A 17,220-nucleotide genomic window follows, 5' to 3' on the forward strand; every position below is an offset into this window, starting at 1 on the left:
TACAGCCACTATGGAGAACAGTGAGACGATTCCTTAAAAAACTGGAAATAGAACTGCCATACGACCCAGCAATCCCACTGCTGAGCATACACATTGAGGAAACCAGAATTGAAAGAGACACGTGTACCCCAATGTTCATCACAGCACTGTTTATAATAGCCAGGACATGGAAGCAACCTAGATGTCCATCAGCAGACGAATGGATAAGAAAGCAGTGGTACATATACACAATGGAGTATTACTCAGCCACTAAAAAGAATACATTTGAATCAGTTCTAATGAGGTGGATGAAACTGGAGCCTATTATACAGAGTGAAGTAAGCCAGAAAGAAAAACACCAATACAGTATACTAACGCATATATATGGAATTTAGAAAGATGGTAACAACAACCCTGTATGCGAGGCAGCAAAAGAGACACAGATGTATGGAACAGTCTTTTGGACTCTGTGGGAGAGGGAGGCGGGGGATGATTTGGGAGAATGGCATTAAACATGTATAATATCATATAAGAGACGAATCGCTAGTCCAGGTTCTATGCAGGATACAGGAAGCTTGGGGCTGGTGCACTGGGATGACCCAGAGGGATGGTATGGGGAGGGAGGTGGGAGGGGGTTCAGGAGGGGGAACACGTGTACACCCATGGCGGATGCGTGTTGATGTATGGCAAAACCAATACAATGTTGTACAGTAAAATAAATAAATAAAATATATATATTATGTATTAACCTAAAAAATAAAAAGAAGAAGAAGTGTCAAGAATATACAGAAAACTATACAAAAAAGGTCTTAATGACTGGGGTAACCATTGTGATGTGGTCACTCACCTAGATCCAGGCATCCTGGAGTGTGAAGTCAAGTGTGCTTTAGGAAACATCACTACAAACAGAGCTAGTGGAGTTGATGGAATTCCAGCTGAGCTATTTCAAATCCTAAAAGATGATGCTGTTAAAGTGCTGTACTCAATATGTCAGCAAATTTGGAAAACTCAGCAGTGGCCATAGGAATGGAAAAGGTCACTTTTCATTCCAATCTCAAAGAAAGACAATGCCGAAAGTATTCCAGCTGCCATATGATTGCGGTCATTGCATATACTAGCAAGGATATGTTCAAAATCCTTCAAGCTAGGTTTCAGAAGTACCTGAACCAAGAACTTCCAGGTGTATTGATACAATCTGGGTTAGAAAAAGCAGAAGAACAAGAGATCAAATTGCTGACATTTGTTGGATCATGGAGAAAGCAAGGAAGTTTCAGAAAAACATCTACTTCTGCTTCATTGAGTACACTAAAGCCTTTGACTGTGTGGATCCCAACAAACTGGAAAATTCTCACAGATGGGAGTACTAGACCACCTTACCCGTCTCCTGAGAAATCTGTATGGAGGTCAAGAAGCAACAGTTAGAACCGGACATAGGACAACAGACTGGTTCAAAACTGGGAAAGGAGTATGTTATGGATGTATATTGTCACCCTGCTTATTTAACTTCTATGCATTCATGCAAAATGCCAGGCTGGATGAAGCACAAGCTGGAATCAACATTGCTAGGAGAAATATCAACACTCTCAGACATGCAGATGACACCACTCTAATGGCAGAAAGTGAAGTGGAACTAAAGAGCCTCTTATGTGGCTAAAAGAGATGAATGAAAAGGCTGGCTTGAAACTCAACATGAAAAAAAAAAACTAAGATCTTGGCATCCAGTCCCATCATGGCAAATATGGGAAACAGTGGAAGCAGTGACAAATTTTATTTTCTTGGGCTCCAAAATCACTGCAGACACTGACTGCAGCAATGAAATTAACATATGCTTGCTCCTTGGAAGGAAAGCTTTGACAAACCTAGACAGCATATTCAAAAGCAGAGACACCACTTTGCCGACAAAGGTCCATATAGTCAAAGCTATGGTTTTTGCAGTAGTCATGTATGGATGTGAGAGTTGGACCATAAAGGAGGCTGAGCATCAAAGAATTAATGCTTTCAAACTGTGGTGTTGGAGAAGACTCCTGAGAGTTCCTTGAACAGCAAGGAGATCAAACCAATGAATCCTAAAGACAATCAACTTTGGATATTCATTGGAAGAAGTGATGCTGAAGCTGAAGTTCCAGTACTTCGACCACCTGATGAGAAGAGCCGACTCCTTGGAAAAGACCCTGATGCTGAGAAAAATTGAAGGCAAAAAAAGAAGGGGGCAGCAGAGAATGAGATGGTTATACAGCATCACTGACTCAATGGACATGAATTTGAGCAAACTTCTTGAGATGGTGAAGGACAGGGAAGCCTGGTGTGCTGCAGTCCACGGGATCACAAAGAGTTGGACATGACTGACTGAACAATAACAGTATTCAACAAATATTCAGACTCAGTATGTAGGAGGGCAGGCATCAGTGGACAGAAATACCTGAATTAGGAAACTCTATGTCTACCCTCAAGAATCTCTGGCTTCTGTTACTGAGTCACTATAAATTCAGAACAGGTTGATGAGTGTGGTAATAGAAGCAAAGTGAAAGATGCCCAGACTGGGAGTGATTTCCTGGCCCTGGGGAGAGCAGTGAGGGCTTCCCAGAGGATTTTGGAGGAGGGTTTTCAGAATCCGTCCTTCTCTGGGTTATAGTAGAAGCACATACCAGGCAGCGGTGAGAACACCTTGTGCGAATTCATGGTTGTGTGAATTAGTTCGGTGTGTTCCAGTGAACTGTAAGTGGTTTAGTATCTGTTGTTGTTGTTTAGTCTCTTAAGCTGTGTCCGACTCTTTTGCGACCCCATGGCTGTAGCCCACTAGGCTCTTCTGTCCATGGGATTTCCCGGTTTAAATTTGCTTGCATGTAAATACAATGAGGATGAAAGTGAGGCTGGGAAAGTGGCCAGAGTGGTTTTGTGGGTCATGCTGAGGATCTGAGAGGACACTGTTATGTCAGGTAAGGGAAGCCCTGGGGCGGTGTTAAGGACGAGAGTCTTGTGATCAAGCTAGCATTTTATAAGACTGACTTTCCTGATGGAGCCTAGAGGAGGGCAAAACTAACCAGAGGCAGGCGGGTCAATCAGGGCAGTATAGGGTATGAATCGGCACAGGGGCTGGTGCTGGTGGAAGGAACTGGAGAAAACTCAAGACACGGATTTGATGGTTCATTTCATGTGTCAACATGGCTGGGCCACTGGGTGCCTAGACATTTGGTCAAAACTTGGTTGTGATGCATTTGTCAGGGTGTTTGTAACTGAGACTAACGTCTGAGTCAGTAGGTGGAGTGAAGCGGCGTGATCTCCCTGGTGTGGACGGGACTGATCTGCTGTGCTCACCCCCTGAGAACAGAAAGGCCGAGTAAGAGAGAAGCCCTCCTGCCTGACTGGTTCTGAGCTGGGACGTCAGTGTGCCCCGGCCTTTAAACTCGCACTGAACTGGAACCTTGGCCCCTCCTGGGTCTGGAACCTGCTGAATGTCAGATGGGAATGCGCACGGTCAGCTCTCCTGATTCTGGGGCTTCATAGCTGGACTGGAACTACACTCTTGGGTCTCCTTGCTGACTTGAGGTCTTGGAAATGCTCAGCTTCCATACTTGCACAAGCAAGTTCCACGTAAGAAATTTATTTCTTTGTCACTCTCTCTCTGTCCTGTTGGTCCTGTTTCCTTGAAGCGTCCTGACTACACACACGCGGAACATAGACCTGGCATAACATGGCCTTCCGGTGTGCGTGGGGGATGGAGCAGCGATGGGGTGAGGATGCTCCCTTTCCAGCGGCCTGGTGACTGGAGGGACAGTCCTGCTGTCGGCTGACATGGATAGTGTGTGGGGCACATGTGCACTGTATGTCAGTGTGTGCACTGCGTGAAGATGACTTGTTCGTTTTTATACATATAAAGTTCATGGTGTTTGTAGGATGAACAGAAAGATGCATTTTAAGCCGCTGGTTCCATTGGCCTGATTTTATAAATGAAGTAGGAACTGTGGAAATGGATGAGGAAAGGCATGAAAAATTGAAGTGGAACGTGACTGTTTTGGGGGCAGCAGAAAATGTATTTCCTGTTTGGGGGTGGTCGTTTCTAGGGCCCGGCATGTGCAAGGAGGGCACTGGCTATGGTTTGTTAAGTGTGCTTGTGATCCACTCTCAAATGGTGAGCGGAGTGAAAGTGGAAATTACCAACTGCAAGGAAGTGAAAGAGGCAAGGGCCCAGTAAAGTGGAATATCAAGTCTGTGGGCTCTAATGTACGGGAGAGACTACAGAATGTTTTTTAAAGCAAATGTGTAGTTTTAATTGCTATCTTATTTCATGTATTTTTGTATGTGATTTCACACTTTAGCATGATTTAGATTTCTTAATACCTATAACTTTTAATAATGATAATGTTTATTTGTATTTCATGTGTACTAGACTGTGATTGATCAGCTTATGTGTGTGTAGTTTATTATCTGTTTTAAATCTGATAACACACGTTAATTATATCATATCCAGTGACTTGGAGGGAGATTACAGTCCTCAGTCCCTTCAGCCTAATAAGAAATTAAGAAAAAAGCATCTCTAATTTCTGCTTTACCTTAATGCCTCCTGGAAAAAGAATTACAGAAAGTTTCAGGAGCATGGCTTCATTTCCTTTCCTTTCCTTTGGATACAATGCTTTGTTAGCCGTGCTTTGAGATTTATGTTGAGAAAAGTCATATAAGCCAATGAGTGGAATCTGTGGTTACGGAAAATTCATTTAAAGAGGGGTATTCTCGGTTTTCATGTTCTGTGTTACCCAAAGAAGGATGGACATTTAAAAAACTTGTCTATGAATAGTCTTATTTATAACTGTTGCAAGACTGTAACCTGTTAATATTCATTATCACTGAAAATGTTTAATTCTCTGTAGGAAAGTTTTCCCCCCTTTTCTCTTTTCCGTTTTATAAGGATATATACAATAGTAACATTTGCCCACTATTATTTACTTTACTTATTAGGCAATGAGGGATATCCCTCATGAAACTGTTGGTTTCCAATGCAAATACTGTTTGTGTTCTTAAAAGTTTCATTACTGAGGACAAATGGGAGAATATATTAATTGGTTATCAGAGGTAGTAAATATTATAAAAAGTAAATTATTGGCTCTTGTTAACAAGTACTCTGAGACATTATGTGTTATTTTTGGAAGAACCACACACTTTTTGTCTATCTCTTCTGTCTGATCTTTCTTATGTACATACATAATTGTTGTGGTTTGGTGTAAGATCATGGTGCGCTGTGAATACTGTAGGGTCAGAGGAGATCTGTCTCAGTGAGCAGCAGGTTGTCCCACTAAGCATTTCCCGTGATAAGGCATCTTCTGGGCTTTCCAGGTGGCACAGTGGCAAAGAATCCTCCTGCCAGTGCAGGAGATGCAAGAGACGAGGGTTCGATCCCTGAGTCAGGAAGATCCCCTGGAGTAGGAAATGGCAACCCACTCTAGTATTTCTTGCCTGAAAATTCCGTATGCAGAGGAGCCTGGTGGGCTGCAGTCCATGGGGTCACAGAGCTGCACATGACTGAGCGACTGAGCACACGCAAGAAGGCACAGGGTGTCTTCTGCAGATGAGAACATTACTCTGTAGGGGGCCACAAATATGACCAGAGACAGAACTGCCATCTGGGAACTCATGAACAAGTGGGAAACATATAGAAGTTGGTGAATGCTGTCGTGGAAATGTCCAGAATCTGGTATGGAAACACACAGACCTCTGCCATGGTTGGCAGGCGTTGAGATGGAGGGCTTGGTTTCCCTTGTACTTCCTGTGGCTTTTCTCCAGCCTCTTCCTCAAGTTCAGCCTGTGCTTACATCCTTATTGGTAAATTTGGGATAGCCACGTAACCTTCCAGGGTTGCTCTGAACATCAGTTGAATTAGTTCCTGAAACCACTTTGTAAAGTGACATATGAATAAAAGATTCTCTTCTTCTCTTTGGTAGCATGAGGTTCAGACTGTGAGCCTCACTGTGTCCCACGTCAGCGTGATCCGCCCCTGGAGCCAGGCATCCCTGTAGGACACTGAGAGTCTGCTCCCTATGTGGGGTCCACACAGGTGGGATTCTCCAGCATATGCCCTTGTCACTTTTCTGAAAGCACAGAAACACACCGGCAGAAACAGTGGTGTTCTGTTTTGTGTAATCCTGTCACAATGCTTTCGAATTATGCAAGGAGATCCAACCAGTCCATCCTAAAGGAAGCCAACCCTGAATATTCATTGAAAGGACTGATGCTGAAGCTCCAATACTTTGGCTACCTGATGCCAAGAACTGACTCATTAGAAAAGACCCTGGTACTGGGAATGATTGAGGGCAGGAGGAGAAGGGGATGACAGAGGATGAGATGGTTGGATGGCATCACTGACTCAATGGACATGAGTTTGAGCAAGCTCTGGGAGATGGTGCAGGACAGGGAAGCCTGGTGTGCTGCGGTCCATGGGGTCGCAAAGAGTCGGACACTACTTAGTGACTGAACAACAACAATTCCTGTCATGAGAACCACGTGCATGGTTAGAACTGTGGCCCTCAGATTTGCATTTTTGAGCACCTGGAGATTAGATGGTGTGGTTGTGACTTGCCCAGAGGCTTACCAGTGAGGAGGGATGGGGAAGCAGAAACAAGAAAGCAGCTTTTGCCTCTCAACTTACTTGTTGGGAGAATTCGTTTTATAACTCTTCCCGAAATCATCACCCATGAAGTTAGCTTACGTTGATGGAAAATTGAGTAGGTTAATGAAAAATTTAAACTTATGTTCACTTTCTTAGCAGAGAACTATTTTGAGTTCCCTGAAAGAAATATGTAATCTACCTGAAGAATTACCATAGTACCCTCTGCTCTACTTTTGTGAGGAGTAAGATGGATGTCTTGAGAGGTTATTTTATCCTTGCTTATAAGAAAACGAAAGTGTCTGTCAGCTTAAAATGACCATGCCATCTGCTGGTTGTAACGCAGAGATAGCAGCATGCAGTTAAACTGTTGCTGGCAGTCCACCATTCTGGGTACCAGCACATTTGTGAATTTGCCTCATCACCTCCCTAACTTGGAGTACAGATTTTGTAGTGATAATTCACAATCTCATCTTTGCACATTTGTGGGGGTCACAGTAGACACTTGTTAAATGAATGCCCTCTGAACTGAAGCACTCTCCTCTGGTTCAGCCTCATCAGCTTCAAATTTTACTGAAGGACAAAGGAGCAATGATTTAGATTTCAGGTATGTGGTGGGGCAGGGAGAGAATGCTGCTTACCATTTGTTCTTCTGCCCCGTTTAACTAGTGTTCACCTGTTTCCAACTAAAAAAAAAAAATGATTGTTGGGTGAGGTCTCCTTTAATTTCCTATGTGTCAGGGCTATTTTTTATATCCCTGTGCATTCTCATCCTACTTCCTTCAGCCTCGGGGTAAAAAAGTCCTTCTTCATCAGGAAACATTGCCCTTCTGTGGGTCCTTGACTCCATCTCTCACCTGCTCACTGGCTATGCCCCCACCTGCCAGTTTTATTTTCTGTCCTAGCTGTAGCTTTTGCTTATTGGGTTTGTTTTTTTTCCATCTTAATCTATAATTGCTCGAGTTTCTTTTTTTCCCAGTATGTCCTACCATGTTCACTGGCAGCTGCTCCCCTGTCAAGCTCTCCTGCCCAGGTCCTCATGAGCCTTGGCCACCCTTCCCTGTGTTTGTGACTTTCCCATTCACTCTGACGTTCACTTCACCACCCCAGCTGACTGAAAACTGCTCAGGACGTGATCGTGGGTGATTTTTTAACTGGTAATTCTGACAGATGTTTTATTAGTACTTTATTCCCACCTGCATGTAATTCCTCCTTGAAACTCTTCACTTGGCTTTCATGACACTGTTGTTTTTCTTCCTGTACCTCTTCAATTGCCCCTTCTCTGTCTCCTTGATGGCTGTTCTCTCCACTCAGCCCTCAGATTGACATTCCTCAGGGTCCCTCTTGGAGCTTTGTAACCATGCCTTCCAATACCACCCCCGCCGCACACTGCTGACTCCTAAAGTGTCTTTGCAGTCTAGACCTTTTCCACATCCTTTGGCTTCTGTGGCTAATTTCTAGGTGAATGTCTCAGCCTAGATTTCCTCTGGTTGCTTCCAAGTTCTCAGTGTTTCTCCTAAGCCCCTTCCTGTCTGTATTTGAACTATTCAGTTGGTAGCACCATCGTCTACCCAGGCACCTAAGTCAGAAGCACAGGATGCGTGTATTCCTAGTCCACTCCGACCTCTGCATCCGGTCCATCAGCTGCCTTCCATTGGTGCTTCTTTCCCTGCTCAGTCCCTTCCTTTCTAGTTTTCCACTGCAACTTCTTGGTTCATTTCATTCATCACCTGACATCACAGAGGCCACTTTGAACTGATCTTCAGTGTCTGATTGAGTCCTTCAATGTGCTCTTCACAGAACCCATAGAACAATCTGTGATATGAAAAGATGATCATTTTGCTTCCCTGAGTCACACTGTTTGTTGTCCCGTTCCTGCTTCCGCTGCTGACATCAGTATTACCGAAAATGGTTTTATAGATACATGAGTGTGCTGAAGGATGTTCAGTGATTTCAATATTGTGGGTATGTTTTTGTTGTTGGTCACTCACTCAGTTGTGTCTGACTCTTTGCCACTGCATGGACTGTAGCACGCCAGACTCATTCATGTCCATTGAGTTGGTGATGCTATCTAACCATCTCATCCTCGGCTGCCCCCTTCACCTTTTGCCTTCAGGTTTTCCCAGCATCAGGGTCTTTTCCAATGAGTCAGTTCTCATCAGGTGGCCAAAGTATTGGAGCTTCAGCTTCAGCATCAGTCCTTCCAATGAATATTCAGGACTGATTTCCCTTAGGATTGACTGCTTTGATCTCCTTGCAGTCCAAGGGACTTTCAGGAGCCTTCTTCAGCACCACAGTTTAAATGTATCAAGTCTTCAGTCCTCATCCCTTCTTTATGCTCTTAATTCTTCACACTCGTACATGACTAATGCAAAAACCATACCTTTGACTGTACGGACCTTTGTTGGCAAACTGATGTCTCTGCTTCTTAATACGCTGTCCAGGTTTGTCACAGCTTTCCTTCCAAGGAGCAAGTGTCTTCTAATTTCATGGCTGCAGTCACCACTTTTCCTGATAATCATTTCACAAACAACAACCTTTTTGTGTTTATAATGACATCTCTGCCAAAGAGTTACATAAAGTTACTAAGTTAAGCTTTGAACTGCAGTATATCTCAGCTGATTATGGTGGTTTTATATATATATATAGTTTCAAAGATCTATGACATACACACATACATACACATACATATATATATATATTCATACACATTCACATATATGTGTGAATATATATAAATACAGATATAGATACATATTCTTGGATAATTATAAACAAATATACATGCATATATATAAGTTGTTTATTTTTTTTCTATATTAGGTTTCAGTTCAACTCATTTCAGTTCAGTCGCTCAGTCGTGCCCGACTCTTTGCGACCCCATGACTCACAGCACGCCAGGCCTCCCTGTCCGTCACCAACTCCTGGAGTTTACTCAAACTCATGTCCATTGAGTCGGTGATGCCATCCAGCCATCTCATCCTCTATTGTCCCCTTCTCCTCCTGCCCCCAATCCCTCCCAGCATCAGGGTCTTTTCCAGTGAGTCAGCTCTTCGCATGAGGTGGCCAAAGTATTGGAGCTTCAGCATCAATCCTTCCAAAGAATACCCAGGACTGATCTCCTTCAGAATGGACTGGTTGGATCTCCTTGCAGTCCAAGGGACTCTCAAGAGTCTTCTCCAACACCACAGTTCTAAAGCATCAATTTTTCGACACTCAGCTTTCTTCACAGTCCAACTCTCGCATCCATACATGACTATTGGAAAAACCATAGCCTTGACTAGACGGACCTTTGTTGGCAAAGTAGTGTCTCTGCTTTTCAATATGCTATCTAGGTTGGTCATAACTTTCCTTCCAAGGAGTAAGTGTCTTTTAATTTCATGGCTGCAGTCACCATCTGCAGTGATTTTGGAGCCCAAAAAACTAAAGTCTATGTGTGCATATATACATAATTTCTCCAAATTGCACTCACTCTACATATTAATACACATTAATACAATTTTAAATACAATTATACAGAATGTATGAATTCTGAAGTTCTTACTATCTCTTTTAAGATTTTTTTGTGGTTTGGGCTCTATGTATATGTCTGATTTAATCTCTTGCCTTATATTTTCTGTAAAAGGAACATGAAACTACTGGTGGGTTCTTATAAGTACAGTGATTTGCTTTGCCTTTTTAAGTCTGTGCATTTCACTGACCCTTTGGTCAGTGAAATTCTCTGCTCTTTTCCCTGTTCCTCGAACTTTTAACTTGGAACTCCTGCTTATGTCTTATAAATTAGTTCTGTTACCTCTTCCAGGAGGCACTGACCTAACCTGGGTGGGATGTGCAGTGGTCTTCCTATTTTCGTAGATATACGTGTTATTTTGCAGGTACCTGTTGGAATCTGTACTAGATGGTGACTTCTGTCCGGTTTTGTGGGCTCTCTTCTGTGTCTTTCAGGCATGGCCTTGATGAAAGATAGCGACCTGACAATATGCGGGGTTAATCACCCGTGCTTTCTCCCAGATATACAACTTTTCTATAGTCAGTCCAAGCAATTTCATTCACATTTCTTCTCCATGTAATTTTTACACTACTGCTTCTCAGATGTCTAATAATGTATTTCATGCTTCATTTAGTGTTCTGAGTTAGAAAAGTCAGTCTCTAGTTTGAAGAAATGTTAGCCACAAAAAGATAACACTTATATTCTCTTCCGTTTCAGGAGATCCATCTTCCCAATTGCAGGCTCAGGAACCTAAAAGTTCTGAAAATACACCAACTCTGCTGGAAGATTCTGGGTGTTATTTATCAAGTGAGCAGCAGACGCCCTCAGAGACGCCCCAGTGCTTTGGGGAGAGCCAGATCCCCACCCCCTTCTCATCGCTGCCCATTGGGAGTAGACCTTGTGCTCCCCCAGAAGAGCCTCTGACTTCTCACATGCACTTCTTGCAACATCTGCTTGGACTGAAGAACTTGACTGAGTCAGAGTATCTGAAAACAGACTTAAGCCACTTTGAAAATGCCTCTTCCACAATATCGGATTCTATTTTTCAGTTGCTGGATGGCTTGATTGCTTTTTACCGAGCACCCAAACTTCCTTGTTCAAGCTTTTGGATAGAAGCTATTGAAACATTAGCTAGACTGATTGGTCATTGTAACTTATCTGAACATATTCTTAGAAAGTGTTCCACAAAGTTGGAAGAGTTTGAGAAGACCCTGCTTCAGGTTATTTTAAGGAACAACCATATCAATCGGGTAAGTAGTTCATTTCTTTTATGTATGAAATACCATGTCAGTGATTTGGGTGAGCACACCAAGTGGGTAGTGCCTGTTGCGGTCACTTGGCCTCATGACCCAGAGTCTCCAGTTGGACATTGCTTTTAGCCATCTGCAGCTCTGACTTTGCCTCAACATCCAGCTTTAGCTTCTGATGTAATGGCTTTTTTCTCTGTGTAGGTGCCTGTGCTTTAAGCTTGTGCTTCTCCACTTTGTTTTTGTCATTCTGTTGCCCAGTTGTGTCTGACGCTTCGCGACCCCATGGACTGCAGCACGCCAGGCTTTGCAGTCCATCACCAACTCCTGGAGCTTGCTCAAACTCATGTCCATCGAGTCAGTGATGCCATCCAGCCATCTTATCCTCTGTCGTCCCCTTCTTTTCCCACCTTCTATCTTTCCCAGAATCAGGGTCTTTTCCAGTGAGTCAGTTCTGCACGTCAGGTGGCCAAAGAATTGGAGTTTCAGCTTCAACATCAGTCCTTCCAAAGAATACCCAGGACTGATCTCCTTTAGGATGGACTGGTTGGATCTCCTTGCAGCCCAAGGGACTCTCAAGAGTCTTCTCCAACACCACAGTTCAGAAACATCAATTCTTTGGCACTCAGCTTTCTTTATAGTCCAACTCTCACATCCATACATGACTGTATGTCTCTGCTTTTTAGTACACTGTCTAGGTTGGTCATAGCTTTCCTTCTGTGGAGCAGGTGTCTTTTAATTTCATGGCTGCAGTCACCATCTTCAGTGATTTTGGAGCCCCCCAAAATAAAGTCAGCCACTGTTTCCCCATCTATTTGCCATGAAGTGATAGGACCGGATGGTATGATCTTTGTTTTCTGAATGTTGAGTTTAAGCCAACTTTTTCACTTACCTCTTTGACTTTCATTAAGAGGCTCTTTAGTTCTTCTACAGTTTCTGCCATAAGGGTGGTGTCATCTGCATATCTGAGGTTATTGATAATTCTCCTGACAGTCTTTATTCCAGCTTGTGCTTCCTCCAGCCCAGCGTTTCTCATGATGTATTCTGTACATAAGTTAAATAAGCAGGGTGACAGTATACAGCCTTGACATACTCCTTTTCCTATTTGAAACCAGTCTGTTGTTCCATGTCCAGTTATAACTGTTGCTTCTGGACCTGCATACATATTTCTCAGGAGGCAGGTCATGTGGTCTGGTATTCCCATCTCTTTAAGAGTTTTCCATAGTTTGTTGTGATCCACACAGTCAAAGACTTTGGTGTCATCAATAAAGCAGAGTAGATGTTTTTCTGGAACTCTCTTGCTTTTGCGATAATCCAGTGGATGTTGGCAATTTGATCTCTGATTCCTCTGCTTTTCTAAATCCAGCTTGAACATCTGGAAGTTCATGGTTCATGTACTGTTGAAGCCTGGCTTGTAGAATTTTGAGCATTAGTTTACTAGTGTGTGTGATGAGTGCAATTGTGCAGTAGTTTGAGCATTCTTTGCCATTGCCTTTCTTTGGGATTGAAATGAAAACTGACCTTTTCCAGTCCTGTGGCCACAGCTGAGTTTTCCAAATTTTCTGGTATATTGAGTGCGGCACTTTAACAGCATCATCTTTTAGGATTTGAAATAGCTCAACTGGAATTCCATCACCTCCACCAGCTTTGTTCATAGTGATGCTTCCTAGTAATAGTATGGCTTTATTATATATATATATATATATATATATATATATATATATTTGCTTCCCTTGTTTATTTTAAATGGGTTTCAAAGGTTGACTCAGGGATTCTTTTATTGCAAGTAACATTTCAGGTAACCTGAAATTGTTTTGTTGCTTGGCTCTTGAGACATAATAGAGAGCTTCTTTTTTGCATAACTTTGCTATCTTCCCCAATATCTGGTCCTTTGTTTGTAAATGCCTTCACATTTTAATCCTTTATAGTTGACTACTAAAAATATCAAAGAGGAGACCAAGAGGTCCATCTGACTTATTTATGATATTTAACTGGGTAAAAGGCTCACAGGGTTGTTGGACCTTGTTTTTGTTGGCAGCTCTCTGTCCCATGTTTGTTCCCTTGTCACCATCTAATGCTCAGGGTTTTTGTACAACATAGCACTTTACCTGAATTTTCCAAACTCTGACATTGTTGAACTCATAATCCAGTTTGTTGCACATCCATCTGTTCTTTTCCTCTCTATTAAGGTGTTAATTTGATCAATATTATAGAAAACTTTACAATTTAGTTTTTGACATTTTGAAAGGTACTGCATTGGAAGGACTGGTGCTAAAGCTGAAACTCCAATACTTTGGCCACCTCATGTGAAGAGTTGACTCATTGGAAAAGACTGATGCTGGGAGGGATTGGGCGCAGGAGGTGAAGGGGACAAAAGAGGATGAGATGGCTGGATGGCATCACCGACTCGATGGACATGAGTTTGAGTGAACTCCTGGAGATGGTGATGGACAGGGAGGCCTGGCGTGCTGCAATTCATGGGGTCGCAAAGGGTTGGACACGACTGAGCGACTGAACTGAACTGAACTGAACTGTTCTGTCTGGGAAGTGGAAATTTCTTTTTCTACCTCATATGGTCAGTCAGAAACTAAGTATCAGATTATTCATGGTATATATCTGTGATGAATAATTTGTTTCTTAGTTATGGATAAATACCTCAGATACTTAATATTCCTTAATTTGTTTTTTGTATCTTTTTGCTTTGTTCTTTTAATACTACTTTAAACAGGTTTTATGTGACTTGGACTCTTCCAGATACTGGCATTCATATTCCTTATCAGTTACCAGATGATGCAAATATTTTTTCAGCCTAGTTTTTCTCTTGAGGATTGGCCCACACAGGAGTAGTTTTGGGAACTGTATGTATAGAGGAAGCTTATCATGGTATAGTTTGGTCTCTGTGTTTTTATACCATTTATCATGACACACGTCCTTGAAGAATGGGTGAATGCATGGTTTTGTTGTTTAGCCAATATGTCATTGTTATCTTAGTCTTGTGTCTGTCCGGGGAGTTAACTTGGGTTGCACTGTCCTCTACTTGTAAATGCCTCTACTTTACTTGGAAAGGTAATTGTTGCCATTTAGAGAAAGTAGGATCATAAAATTGCTCACTGCATTCACAATTAGGATGATGGTTCATAAATAAGTTTTAATGACATTATCTCTGAGGATTTTTTTTTCTCCCCAGCAAAAGCACTTTAGATTAAGTCATTCAAACTTTTGTAATTGTTGCTACCATCATCATCATTATTACCATTGTCATCTTCTTCCAGATATGTTCATAAGGCTTCTTTAGTAGAAAAATTGACTAACAATTACTCTTTATAAATGCTTTTATATATTTTTTTAGGTTTCTTTGACTAATAAACAGAATCTCAAAAAAGAATATATTCTGAAATGAAATACAGGATGGCTCCTTTCATTGTAATTTTTATGATACTATTCTTGATTTATTAAAACAAAATACCATAGTTCAGAGAAAGAAGATACTTTGGAAAAAACCTGTTTCCATAGTTTGGAAGTGCTTAATTAATTATATTTCTTAAAAATCATGATTTGTAATATTGATTTTATTAAACCTATTTTTGTGTGATGTATAAGAGAGGGTGTGGTATGAATACTTTAATATTCTGACTAAGGAATTCATGTATTTATAATTCATGTAGAACCAGGTTATAAATAAAATATTCAGCAACATGTTTTCAGTACATTCAATGGTAAAATTTTTCTGACCACAACTTAGTGTTTCTTGAATGATATCAGTAAGAACTTGGCTTTGAAACTTAGTTTTTTCTTTAATAATATTAGTAAGAACTTATTATGTTTCAGAATTTTGAGGCATCATGGTGAATATTAGTTATATCAGGATTGTGTGTGTGTGTGTGTGTGTGTGTGTGTATATATATATATATATGTGCACAATATATATACATATATATGTTCAAGAAAGAGGAGACTGGAATGAGATATCTTGGAGATTGTTTGGAATAATTCCCTGATAGTAGCTTGGTTAAAATTTATTAATAAATGTAAGGTAAGATATTTGATTCATGACTTTTTTTAGATTTGGATAAATCTGATTTATTTTTGTGCTTTTTTTAATGTAACTTTGCATTAGGTTTATTTAATAGCATTTTTCTACGGAATTATTGTCGTAGTTTCATATCTGTCCTGTATTTTTAGGATAACCAGTCGTGGGACTTGCAGGTATAATCTACACTGCCGTTTGACAGGGATCAAAGATATCCGGCGTGAAACCAGGTCACCTACAGAGGTCTGCACTGCTCTTGCTCTCGGGGTCCTGGGAAGCAGTCTTGACTTAACTTGGGTTGAGCTGTCCTCTACTTAGAGGCTCCAGTATGGCTCTTTCCTCATTCGCTTGTGTGCTTGCTTGGGGTCAGGAACATTTCCCTTTGAGTTATTTAATGCCCTTTGTTTGACAGCCTGACCTTTCCTATATTTCTAGACATCAAAAGGTGTTAATTTCTGTGATTAGAAATGGCATAAACTAATCCTAGTGTTGTACACTCTTTCTTCAGAGGCCAGGATATCATCATGGAAGTTTAACACTACAATGCTTACAATTGTATTTAGATTTTTCAATAGTGTCTTTGTCTTAAATTCTCATTTAGGAAAGTGAATGATGGTATGAATTTAAATACCAAAACCTATAGTTATCATTTAGCTTTTTAGATATTGAGCATATGTTGCTGAATCTTAGAGACTTAATAATGAGTTGCTTAGAAAACACATTCCTTATTTTTTTAAACCATAAAACAACTCTTGGACATATTCTTTATGAAACTGAAAAATAAAACATTGACTATAAGTAGACATCAAATTAGAGTCTTTTGTGTGTGTGGTAAGCAGAATAATGGTCCCCCAGAGATGTCTGCCTCCTAAACCATGGAGTTTATGAATATGTTATATTGATGTCATATATCTTATATGACAGTGAGGGTGGGGCTGGGGGATTAAGGTTGCTATCAGCTGACCTTAGTGTGAGATTAACCTGGATTACCCATGTGGGCCCAGTAGTCACAAGAGTCCTTGTTAGTGAAGGAGGGAGGCAGGAGAGGCAGCATCTAAATCCATAGAAATTTGAAAATGCTTTGCTGTTTGCTGTGGAGATAAAAAAGTTGGTTTCAAACTCAACATTCAAAAAACTAAGATCATGGCATCCGGTCCTATCACTTCATAACAAATAGATGGGGAAACAATGGAAATGGTTACAGACTTTATTTTCTGGGGCTCCAAAATCACTGCAGATGGTGACTGCAGTCATGAAATTAAAAGACACTTACTCCTTGGAAGAAAAACTATGATCAACCTAGACAGCATACTAAAAAGCAGAGACATTACTTTGCCAACAAAGGTCCATCTAGTCAAGGCTATGGTTTTTCTAGTAGTCATGTACGGATGTGAGAGTTGGACTATAAAGAAAGCTGAGCGCCAAAGAATTGATGCTTTTGAACTGTGGTGTTGGAGAAGACTCTTGAGAATCCCTTGGACCACAAGGAGATCCAACCAGTCCATCCTAAGGGAAATCAGTCCTGAACATTCATTGGAAGGACTGATGCTGAAGCTGCAACTCCAATACTTTGGACACCTGATGCGAAGAACTGATTCATTAGAAAAGACCCTGGTGCTCGAAAAGATTGAAGGCAGGAAGAGAAGGGGACAGCAGAGGATGGGACGGTTGGATGGCATCACCGACTCGATAGACATGAGTTTGAGTCTAGGTGTTGGTGATGGACAGAAAAGCCTGGCGTGCTGCATTCCATGGGGTGACAGAGATTTGGACACGACTGAGCGACTGAATTGAAGTGACCTGTGGAGATGAAAGAGGGGACCATGGGCCAAGAAATGCAGGCTGGAAAAAGGAAGTGTGGACTGACCACCGCAAGGAG

At 41.5% G+C, this 17,220-nt stretch overlaps 1 protein-coding gene across 3 annotated transcripts in view; it reads left to right on the forward strand.

The window, feature by feature from the left end:
• MEI4 (meiotic double-stranded break formation protein 4) overlaps positions 1-17,220 on the forward strand; it is a 251,998-nt gene that overhangs the window by 71,816 nt on the left and 162,962 nt on the right. For all 3 annotated transcript variants that reach the window (XM_061427259.1, XM_061427258.1, XM_061427260.1), the window contains exon 3: positions 10,782-11,314. In XM_061427259.1, coding sequence (XP_061283243.1) covers positions 10,782-11,314 — 533 coding nt within the window. The remainder of the gene's footprint in view (positions 1-10,781; positions 11,315-17,220) is intronic.

Source organism: Bos javanicus, chromosome 9, assembly GCF_032452875.1.
Source record: "Bos javanicus breed banteng chromosome 9, ARS-OSU_banteng_1.0, whole genome shotgun sequence".
Classification (NCBI taxonomy): domain Eukaryota; kingdom Metazoa; phylum Chordata; class Mammalia; order Artiodactyla; family Bovidae; genus Bos; species Bos javanicus.